At 44.8% G+C, this 11268-nt stretch overlaps 1 protein-coding gene across 1 annotated transcript; it reads right to left on the reverse strand.

The window, feature by feature from the left end:
- Positions 1-1166: 1166 nt before the first annotated feature.
- On the reverse strand, positions 1167-10253 carry LOC309350176 (uncharacterized protein). Its single transcript, XM_081876941.1, has 3 exons — positions 10182-10253; positions 5452-5520; positions 1167-3579 (listed from the first exon to the last, which is right to left on the reverse strand). Exons 2-3 carry the CDS (start codon positions 5503-5505, stop codon positions 1939-1941), a joined length of 1695 nt encoding a protein of 564 aa, XP_081733067.1. The 5' UTR covers positions 5506-5520; positions 10182-10253; the 3' UTR covers positions 1167-1938.
- Positions 10254-11268: the final 1015 nt, after the last annotated feature.

Raw genomic sequence — 11268 nt, forward strand, 5'->3', positions numbered from 1 at the left:
GCACTAAGGGGTACTGTCAGGAACTGGACCTCAGAGGACGTATGGTGGAGACATCCCACCCTCCTTCTCCTGAACCTTCTCAAGAAGAGGAGGCTAGTACAGTGGTAACCTCGGGTTACATACGCTTCAGGTTACATACACTTCATGTTACAGACTCCGCTAACCCAGAAATAATACCCAGGGTTAAGAACTTTGCTTTAGGATGAGAACAGAAATTGTGCTCCAGCGGTGCGGCGGCAGCAGGAGGCCCCATTAGCTAAAGTGGTGCTTCAGGTTAAGAACAGTTTCAGGTTAAGAACGGACCTCCGGAACGAATTAAGTACTTAACCCGAGGTACCACTGTATAGATTTACAACAGTGGTTTGCAGAAGGTCATGACTCTGAGACAGAAGAGGGGAAAAGCTGGGAGATAACGGAAGAGAAAGGCAGAAAGCAGCAGAGCTGGAGCAGCTGGATGACACGTTATCATTAGAAAGCATTCCTGACCCTGCTCCTCCTAGGACCTGGCGTGCATCAAGAGTAGTAGAAGAGAAAACTCAGAGGCAGAAAGACTGATCAGCCGGCGTGGGGATGACATACAATAGGAGAGATGGAGGGGTGGGACTTTACTCAGAGAAACGCCATTACTGGGATGGGGAGGCATATTGAATAAAGGACTTGGTAAGATCTCTTCCTGTTATCTGCTTCTTGGCTGCCCACCGGAGGAGGGATCAGATTCCCTGAAGCCTGACAGGTACCTGCAGATGAACCACTCACTGAGCATGTGTCCTAATTTGTTTGCAAAAGGCTTCTGCATACAATGCTCACTTTATTTGTTTACTGAGCATTCATTCTGACTTGTCTGCATGGAGGTTATATGGCCTGACCACCACTCCATAGTTCTCCCACACTTTCTGGTGGATTTCCCTATCACTTTCATTTCCACAAGAAGTCTGGTGATTTTCAAAGCTGGCTTGTTGCACAAGAGGACCGGAGCGCTTTGAGCCCTAAACTTGCCAAGATGCCGAGACCACATAACACCAGTCCTGAAAGACCTACATTGGCTCCCAGTACGTTTCCGGCCATAATTCAAAGTGTTGGTGCTGAGCTTTAAAGCCCTAAATGGCCTCAGCCCAGTATACCTGAAGGAGCGTCTCCACCCCCATCGTTCAGCCCAGACACTGGAAGTCACCCAGAGTGGCTGCGGAAACCCAGCCTGCTGTATAAAAGGGAAATCATCATTCATTGCTCCACCTACTTTTGCCTCTGGCCACGCCCACCAATGGCATGTGGCTCCTGGAAGGTTCCTCAGAAAGGTTGGTGGAGATGCTTCTCCCTCCTGCCCTAGAGAAATGTAGTTTCATAATGATGGCAAGTGTTTCTTCTTTAGAGGTTGCCCTCCATTTTGCTGTGGCCAAGTCAAGAGAACAATCAGGATAGAAGACACTCAAAATCCGCTCATGGATATGTGAAGGGTTATATGCGAGTCCAGTGTGGCTGTGAGGTCCGCCATGGTTGTCACATGTCACTTCCAGCTCCTCTCATGCACGGTCCCTGCACAATCAAGGTTCTAAATTAAGACCCCCTGAGTACAGCAGGCTCCATGCTGCAAACGTTGGCACTGAATGTGTGGGAAGCTGGAAGAAGCCACGTGACAACAATGACAAAGCTCCTTTACTGCCCCTTCATACAACTGGGCAGGGTTCATGCGTCATTTGAAATGGTTGGAAATTCATCTTTAGACAAATCAGCACATTCGCCTTCCGTGCCTCGTGGAGCAAGGCAGCCATTTCAATTGTGAAAGGCGCTTTGGAACTCCACAAAATATTGCCTCAGTACTACAGGACCTGCTGTCCCCATTCACTCCCCCTATTGCAAGTTTGTCCCAAATTCTACCATTTTGCCTTATTAGTACTGATATCTATGGGTGGCACCAGTACTATCTGAGCAACTTCTCACTTATTTGGAAGTGCTAGAATTATTGGAATCACTAGAGTCACTGGAGGTGCTGCTATCATTGGAACTATCAGAATCAGTGGAATCAGTGGAGCTGCTGGAATCACTTTGCCCACTGGAGTCACTGGAGTCAGAAGAGTTGCTAGAATCACTAGAGTCACTGGAATCACTAGACTCAGAAGTATTACTTGAGTCACTGGAGCTGCTGGAGTTACTGGAGTCACTAGAGTCACTACAACTGCTAGAGTCACTGGAATCACTGGAGTCACTGGAACTGCTAGAGTCACTGGAATCACTGGAGCTACTGGAGTCACTAGAGTCACTGGATCTCTCGGAGTCACTAGAGTCACTGGAACTGCTGGAGTCACTAGAGTCACTGGAACTGCTGGAGCCACTAGAGTCACTGGAACTGCTGGAGTCACTGGAATCACTGGAACTGCTGGAGTCACTAGAGTCACTGGAACTGCTAGAGCCACTAGAGTCGCTGGAACTGCTGGAGTCACTGGAATCACTGGAGTCACTAGAATCACTGGAACTGCTGGAGTCACTGGAGGTGCTAGAATCACTGGAGTCACTAGAGTCACTAGAATCACTGGAACTGCTGGAGTCACTGGAGGTGCTAGAATCACTGGAACTGCTGGAGTCACTGGAGGTGCTAGAATCACTGGAGTCACTAGAGTCACTAGAATCACTGGAACTGCTGGAGTCACTAGAGTCACTAGAATCACTGGAACTGCTGGAGTCACTGGAGGTGCTAGAATCACTGGAGTCACTAGAATCACTGGAGTCACTAGAATCACTGGAACTGCTGGAGTCACTGGAGGTGCTAGAATCACTGGAGTCACTAGAATCGCTGGAGGTGCTGGAGTCAGGGGACCCATTGGAGTACTCTGGGCTTCCAGAGTTCCCTGAAGTGCTGGCCTGTTTCACCTCTTCCTCGTTTGAACCACTTGAACTATTTGGTTCTCCAGGCTGCTGACTGAAATTGCTCTGGCTCTCCACCTGCTGACTAGACTCAGAGTCATCAGTCCAACCTGGGTCATCTCCTTGCATTCCTTCGTCACTGAAATGGTAGCCGTTCAGATGATAAGGGACATTTTTTCTCACATCAAACTCACGGCTGGCCTGGAAATCCTTGATGTGCTGTTTGCCAGCAAACAGATCTGCTTCCGAAACGATGGACTCCCCTGTGGTCAACACTGGGCCATGAACTGCATTCTTCTCTCTCAAATGCTGTGAGCCATTTTGTTCTGCATTGCTAATCGTTTTAAGAAGCGCTACATCCTGGCCGCCAACCTCTTTCTCTGTTGGATATTCAACATAGGTCTCCCTGGTTTTTTCCGTGTTGGGCTGACTGTTGCCTTTGGCCTGCACAAAGCTGTTGTCCTCATGGAACAGCAGGCTCTCGGTTTCGTGCAGATAGCCTCCTTGGGAACGGATAGGATCGACTGTAGAAACTTCTTCAGCAATGGCATATTCTTTGGTGAGATCCAGAAATATTTCTTCTTCCTGGTGACCCTCATCTCCATGCTGCTGGTTCCCATTCGCAATGGCAGAGCTGGTCTCTAAGACTCCTTTATCTGCACTGATGGAATTAATATTGCCTTCATAGCCTCTCCTGAATAGAATTCCACTTCTTTGGATCTGCCACATGGAAGTAAAATAAAACATCAGTGTGTTAAGTCAATTCAAAGGTATATATGGAATCTCCAGGAAAAGGAGGAGATAGTCAGTTTAAATCTTGCCATATTGACACCAATTGACTCACTAATTGCTCCTAAGTACCAGGACATTTAGGGACACGGGTGGCGCTGTGGGTTAAACCACAGAGCCTAGGACTTGCCGATCAGAAGGTCAGCGGTTCGAATCCCCGCAACGGGGTGAGCTCCCGTTGCTCGGTCCCTGCTCCTGCCAACCTAGCAGTTCAGAAGCACACCAAAGTGCAAGTAGATAAATAGGTACTGCTCCGGTGGGAAGGTAAACGGCGTTTCCGTGCGCTGCTCTGGTTTGCCAGAAGCGGCTTAGTTATGTTGGCCACATGACCCGGAAGCTGTCCGCCGGCTCCCTCGGCCAGTAAAGCGAGATGAGCACCACAACCCCAGAGTCGGCCATGACTGGGCCTAATGGTCAGGGGTCCCTTTACCAGGACATTTATGAAACTCACCAGGGCCAACATTTCCTACCTTTCCAGCGCTAGGCAAAGGTGTGTGCCCCCCCAGCTTTTAACAGCTTTATTAAACTTGTTGCTGCTGTTTTAGGCTTCTTTATATTTGCTGTTATTGGTTGTATTTTGTATACTGCCCTTGTCTCTTTTTGTAAAGCGCTATTGATGCTGAGCAGAAAGGCAGTATATGGCCTCATCTGCATTGTACTTTTAAAGCAACATCATACCACTTTAGCCAAAGAATCCTAGGAATTGTAGTTTGTTAAGGGTGCTGAGAGTTGTTAGGGGGGGCCCTCTTCCCCTCAGAAAGCTACGATTCCCAGAGTTCCCTGAGAAGGAATTGGTTGTTAAATCACTCCGAGGAATGTAGCTCTGGGAGGGGAATAACAACTCTCAGCAACTTTAACAAGCTACAGTTCCCTGTATTCTTAGGGACAGGGAAACTATGACTGTTTGATACCGCTTTAAATATACACTGCAGAAGGGCCAGGAAGTCCATTAGTCAGCTATTGTTTATATCCTGCTGTTCTGCAGTCACACTCCAAGTAGCAGTCAACAACAACAACATACCTAGAAACCAATCTATAAGATTTAAACAATTTGAATGCAATATATGATACACAGCTAAAAAAAAAAAAAAACACTGAAGAAATTGAGATGACTCAGACGGTAGAGTGTGACACACTTAATCTCCCAGTACGTTTCCGAGCACAAGTCAAAGTGTTGGTGCTGACCTTTAAAGCCCTAAATGGCCTCGGTCCAGTATATCTGAAAGAGCGTCTCCACCCCCATCGTCCAGCCTGAACACTGAGGTCCAGTTCCGAGGGCCTTCTGGTGGTTTCCTCGCTGCGAGAAGTGAGGTTACAGGGAACCAGGCAGAGGACCTTCTCGGTAGTGGCACCCGCCCTGTGGAACACCCTCCCAGCAGTTGTCAAGGCAATAAACAACTATCTGACTTTTACAAGACATCTGAAGGCAGCCCTGTTTAGGGAAGTTTTCAATGTCTGACACTGTATTGTTTTTAATATTTGGTTGGAAGCCACCCAGAGTGGCTGGGGAAACCCAGCCAGATGGGCGGGGTATAAATAATACATTATTATTATTATTATTATTATTATTATTATTATTATTATTATTATTATTTCAGGTTCATGTGTTCGAGCCACACATTAGGTAGAAGATTGAAGCATTTTGGATTGCATCCAACAGAGCTAAGCTGCGAAAGGAAGCAAGGTGGAAGACACTGGTCAGTCATGAAAGACCTGCTCTTGTAAGCTAAGCAGAAGCTCAGAACATTCCTTAAATCTTTTTATTTATCTGCTGTTAGGACTTTTCATATTTTGTATACTTACCGGGGAAGCAATGGCTATACCAATGATATATATCAGCAAAAGCAGAGTCTTCATGCTTGAGATTGCTTTCTGTGAGGAAATGGAAAGTGTATTATATATTTCACTACTAACACTGAGTATTTAATTACATAGCAGAGATATACAAGGAAGTCTCATATAGCTTGAATTGGGGCAGGGGGGCTATACCAGAAGAACCAACAAGTGAAACATTAGGGGGAATAACTAAATAACGAAAACATATTATTCATATTGACCAGCAATCAAAACTGACATTATAATATTGCCATAGAATGCAAATAGCACCCTCAGTTGAAGTATATAAAAAATCCCAACAGAACAACTATGCAGCAAGTATAGAAGCAGATGTGTTATGTAAGATTAGTTTTGAGGATCTGGTCAAAGCCTCTGAAATTAGAAAAAGTAGGATAATTTTTTCAAATATAAATAAAGTGGACGTATACAAAAATGAACATTATTTTCCATCTTACTGTAGGCTTTGTTTCATTTCGAAAAATAAAATTTTATTTTATGACAAAACAAATTCCTTCCAGTAGCACCTTAAAGACCAACTAAGTCAGTTCTTGGTATGAGCTTTCGTGTGCATGCACACTTCTTCAGATACCTGGAGGTATCTTCAGGTATCTGAAGAAGTGTGCATGCACACGAAAGCTCATACCAAGAACTGACTTAGTTGGTCTTTAAGGTGCTACTGGAAGGAATTTGTTTTGTTTTGACTATGGCAGACCAACACAGCTACCTATCTGTAACTGGAACTTTTATTTTATGGTTTATTATTGTTTATATTTTGATTTTTTTTGCCAACTTAGCAGTTGGAAAGCACACCAGTGCAAGTAGATAAATAGGCGCCGCTGCAGCGGGAAGGTAAATGGCGTTTCCGTGCAGTCTGGTTTCTGTCATGGTGTTCTGTTGCGTCAGAAGCAGTTTAGTTCACATGACCCGGAAAGCTGTCTGTGGACAAACGCTGGCTCCCTTGGCCTGAAATGTGAGATGAGCGCGACAATCTCATAGTCACCTTTAACTGGACTTAACCGTCCAGGGGTCCTTTACCTTTACTATTTTTTCCCTTTTACCTTATATTTTGAATCAGAGACAACGAAGGACAGAGTTTGGCACATCATTCCGTGTAACACAGACTCCCAGGGCTCACTGAAAGGTGGCAGTACTATTCTGAGACAAGCCACCACCCGTCTGAAAATATACCAGCCTCTCCAAAAAGGGGCAGAATTCCTGGAAATGTCGAAGTCTGCTAAATGCAAAATGTAGCCCTCACAATTACATTAAGTCCTTGCTTCTACCATGTCGTTTATATATAGGACAGAGCCCCCTGGGTGGCTGAAACTGAGCTCTGACTGTGAGGGCTCCTAATCTGTTATTTCCTCTCTCTAGAATATTTGACAGGAATTAGGGTGAGAACTGTATGTTGCAAGTGCAGGGTATTTGCATGCAATCCTATAAAATCCTCTTTGTTGCTTACCTGCCGATCTCAATAAGCCTATTGAGACTACTTAATATGATACTGCCTGAGTAATAATACATTTTCCTTGCAAAGTCCAGGATCTGGGTTTCCTTTCTTGTGTTGAGAGAGTGACACGGTGACAAACAAACCTAGTCACTTTTGAGACTGATTAATGTTCACTGCCCATTTCTTCAAAAGTGTAAATTACACTGAAAACATCTGGCAGGGGTAACAATAAACACTGCTGCAGCTGGCAGAGGTTTCTTGCTTTACTTTTTTTTTTTTTGTTCTCAAGCAGCAGAGCACTAAATGTACACATCTAGGCCTCAATTATTGACACCAGGCCTGGGGCTTGATGTGCCACCCAAGGCCAGAGAAGCCACATCAGTTGGTTAATCATAACTTCTATGGCTGACTAGAGGATTCTGCATGAAGCAAAGGGCAATCTTAGCTGGGCATTTTCCAGCTAGCACAGGGTTCTAGGCGTTGCAAAACCACAGGGGAGGCAGAAAACTCATAATAATGGGTTTCCTTCGGTCATGAGTGTGACATTCCCATTTAGGTGGAGAAAATGCTCTCCTTCTGTGGCTGGAAAGAAAGCAAGCAAGCTGCAGGGGAAATCTCCAGACACAAGAGAAAATCCACTATTCCACATGGTAAAAAAGGAGGGCTGGGAGAAACCAACGTTCTCTTTTGAAAGTAGCTAAGAGTTAATTATTGTGCATGGTTTAAACCAATGTACCTATTGAGAAATTCTTTTCAAACCATTTTTGGCTTTTACAGTTTCCACAGACGGGTGGGTGATTCACAAGCAATCGCCAAGGGAGTCAAGTGGGTTTTGTTGGTAAGCATTACCCAAAGGGCCACAGTTCAGTGGTTGAACATCTGCATCCCAAATTTCCATCGCCAGCATCTTCATGCAGGGCAGGGAGAGACCCTGGTCCAAAGTCTTATAGTCATGGCTAGTCAGTGTGGACCATACTGAGCTAGATGGACCAAGGATCTGATTCCATATAATGTAGCTCCCTATGTCCATATGTTCCAAATGGAAATATAAGCAGATGCTTCAGAGGAACCTTTAGAAAGGGGTACCCGAGATGAACCAAGTTTTAATGAAATCTAAAGTTTGCATTCTTTGTAGTATCAGTCACTGAATCAGATGGCCACATCTTAATGTGGTAAGCTTCATGCCACTAAACCTGGGTAACTCCCCCACTCAAAACCTATTAGAGAGCCAGTGTGGTGTTGTGGTTAAGAGCGGTAGACTCGTAATCTGGTGAACCGGGTTCGCGTCTCCGCTCCTCCACATGCAGCTGCTGGGTGAGCTTGGGCTATTCACACTTCTTTGAAGTCTCTCAGCCCCACTCACCTCACAGAGTGTTTGTTGTGGGGGAGGAAGGGAAAAGCCGCTTTGAGACTCCTTCGGGTAGTGACAAAGCGGGATATCAAATCAAACTCAAAAAACAAATCGGGGGGGGGGATTCTGGAGGGCACAGCAGGAGCAAAGTATATTTCTAGGTGGACAAAAAAAACAAAACAAATAAGGCAATCTTGTAGGTAAACTGGTCCAAGTAGTTAAGGGCTTCATATACTAATGGTAATAAGGGACATGGGTGGCGCTGTGGGTTAAACCACAGAGCCTAGGACTTGCCGATCAGAAGGTCGGCGGTTCGAATCCCCGCGACAGGGTGAGCTCCTGTTGCTCAGTCCCTGCTCCTGCCAGCCTAGCAGTTTGAAAGCATGCCAAAGTGCAAGTAGATAAATAGGTACCACTCCGGCGGTAAGGTAAACGGCATTTCCGTGCGCTGCTCTGGTTTGCCAGAAGCAGCTTAGTCATGTTGGCCACATGACCCAGAAAGTGTACGCCGGCTCCCTCGGTCAATAAAGCGAGATGAGCACCGCAACCTCAGAGTTGGTCACAACTGGACCTAATGGTCAGGGGTCCCTTTACCTTTACCTCTATACTAATGGTAACACATTGAACCTGAACTGGTAGGAATTCAGAAATGGAGGGCATGTGGGGGATGAGCTCATTGCTTGTGGGGGCTGCTTGCCCCCTGTCTAGCACCACCAATGCAATCTTGTCATGGATTTCATGTGCAGAGACTTTGTGTGTGTGTGTGTGTGTGTGTGTGTGTTTACTTTTAAAGTCAAATAGCATCATGGGGAGCCTGATAATTATCAACATTGCAGCACGCACAGTGGGAAAAGTTAACATTTTCCTCCCCTGCTGTGGTCATGAAGAGAATCCTGCCCCTGAAGCCAGCATTTGCTTTGGAGGGGAAGTCCCTGAGTGATGTCAATGAGCAGCATCCAAAGGGGGGATTTTCCTCAAGGCCATAGCGAGGGAGAAAAGAGTTACATTTCACCTCTGTCCCAATGTCGGCACCACCAGCTGATGCTATTTGCATTTTTATTAAAACAACAACAACCCAGAGACATTTTAGAGGCAATGATGTATTTGATATCATGCATATCATGCATGAGTTTGACCAAACTGCAGGAGGCAGTGGAAGACAGGAGTGCCTGGCGTGCTCTGGTCCATGGGGTCACGAAGAGCTGGACACGACTAAACGACGAAACAACAACAACATATTGTAGACCTAAGTAAGACCATTGCTTCTTCTGATCCAGAATTGCTTGCTCTGGTGGTGTCCGCACTAAGCAGGTATCTCTCCCAGTTCTGCTACTTGAGAAAGTTTATTTTTCAATGGCGATGCCAGCGATGGAACCTGGAACCTTCTGAATGGACAGTAGCACAGGGGCTGCTATTGCCATAGTGATGATCTCCTACCAACCTGTCCTTATCCGAGGATGCCACATTTTTTTTTAAATATGGCTCCTGTGCCTATCTGCATTTACAGCAAACAGAAATTCAACAGGGAGCATCCCTCTTCACAACGTCTCCCTGCTGGGAAAAGCTGAAGCTGTTGAGATTTCTGCCTGCTGAGTAGAAATGATCATGTAAACTGATGACACATATAATTGTGTGATAAATTTGCAAAGTACCTCTACCTCCTTCCAGTAAACCACAGAATGCTAATTGCTGTTAACCTTCCTATGCAAAATGGTTGATTTTTTTAAAATAAAAAAACTAGCTTTGCTACCTGCTAAATATCAATGCACTCACACAAATGATCACTGTATTGGTTGTAGAAAGTATTCGATATGTATACATTGTTTGTCCTTTTACCAAATTAAATAAATTCAGCAAGAAACCGGTCTGTTTCAAAGTAAAGCATGTTCCACTTACCTTCTTTGCTGTGCTGCAGTGAACAATCTTAAAATCATTAGTGATGTTTTTTTGATGCCTCTGTGCCTCAGTTCTCTGAGGTAAGGACCCACGGAAGTACCCTGCAAGAATTTAAATAGTGTTTTAGCTTCTAGGCAACCAATCAAAGCCTAGCAACTTAACTGTGACTTCACACAGGGTCTTAAGTGAAAACCCACTAATCCCCCCCTTTTGTCCTTGAAATGATTATGTGCCTTGTGCACTAAATTGAAATTCTCCACTTCTTCCCCACTCAGGCAGAATGCTAGATAAGTATATTCCATGGCTTGTTTTTGCAAGATAATATATATTATGAATGCCAGGCAAATCCCCGCTTCTGTGATTACTATATTCCTTTACCTACGTTTTTCCTTTTGAGATATTCAGGTGCATTCTAACTGAAAGGTAAAATTTTAGTGGCACTCCTGATCTGGTTAACTTATACATCAGCCTACCCTTTAATAGCTATTTTTTGTGATGCTCCATAATCAAATCTTCTAGCCTGGCTATTGTCACAAGCCTTCCACTTGTTCAGACAACCAGGTTTCTCACTGCAATGTCCCTTGATTTTTGCAGTCATCAAAGCCTTCTCGGCAGCTACTTTTTTTACACATCACTTAGCATCCCATCTCTGAATAGATGATAGACTTTAGCCACGCTAGGTTTTCGCACATGCAGTCAAACAAACTGTGTTTTCACTACACACCTGGTCCTGGTTTTTCAATGCATGCTGACATTTTGCGATGTCACAGCTGACAAACCGCTGGAAACCTTTGTGGTGGCACAGCAAACTTTCAATATTCACCAAACAATTGGAATGTGGAAGGGCTTTGAAGCAGCCCTGTTAATGAAGTCATGTTTCACTAAAGTCTCACGTATTTAGGGCCTCAAAATCTCTGAAAGTAAGAAGGTACCATAGAAAAGAATTTCCCCCAGAAGAACAATGTCCAAAACTCATTGGGAGTCAGCTTGTCAATAAAGCTTTCTCTCTGTTTTGCACCAAATAGTTTTCACTTACTTAAAAAAAAAAAGTGTTTGTTATATATTTAATTGTACAAACTCTAACCGA

This window comes from Podarcis erhardii (genome assembly GCF_964252035.2).
Source record: "Podarcis erhardii genome assembly, chromosome: 9".
Lineage (NCBI taxonomy): Eukaryota > Metazoa > Chordata > Lepidosauria > Squamata > Lacertidae > Podarcis > Podarcis erhardii.

What these genes read in the sequence shown, in the direction of transcription:
- LOC309350176 (XM_081876941.1), bottom strand. Translation starts at nt 5,505, where the DNA reads ATGAAGACTCTGCTTTTGCTGATATATATCATTGGTATAGCCATTGCT. An exon ending in GTATAGCCATTGCTTCCCCG is followed by an intron (nt 3,580 to 5,451) that starts GTAAGTATACAA and finishes TCCATGTGGCAG; the next exon opens with ATCCAAAGAAGTGGAATTCT.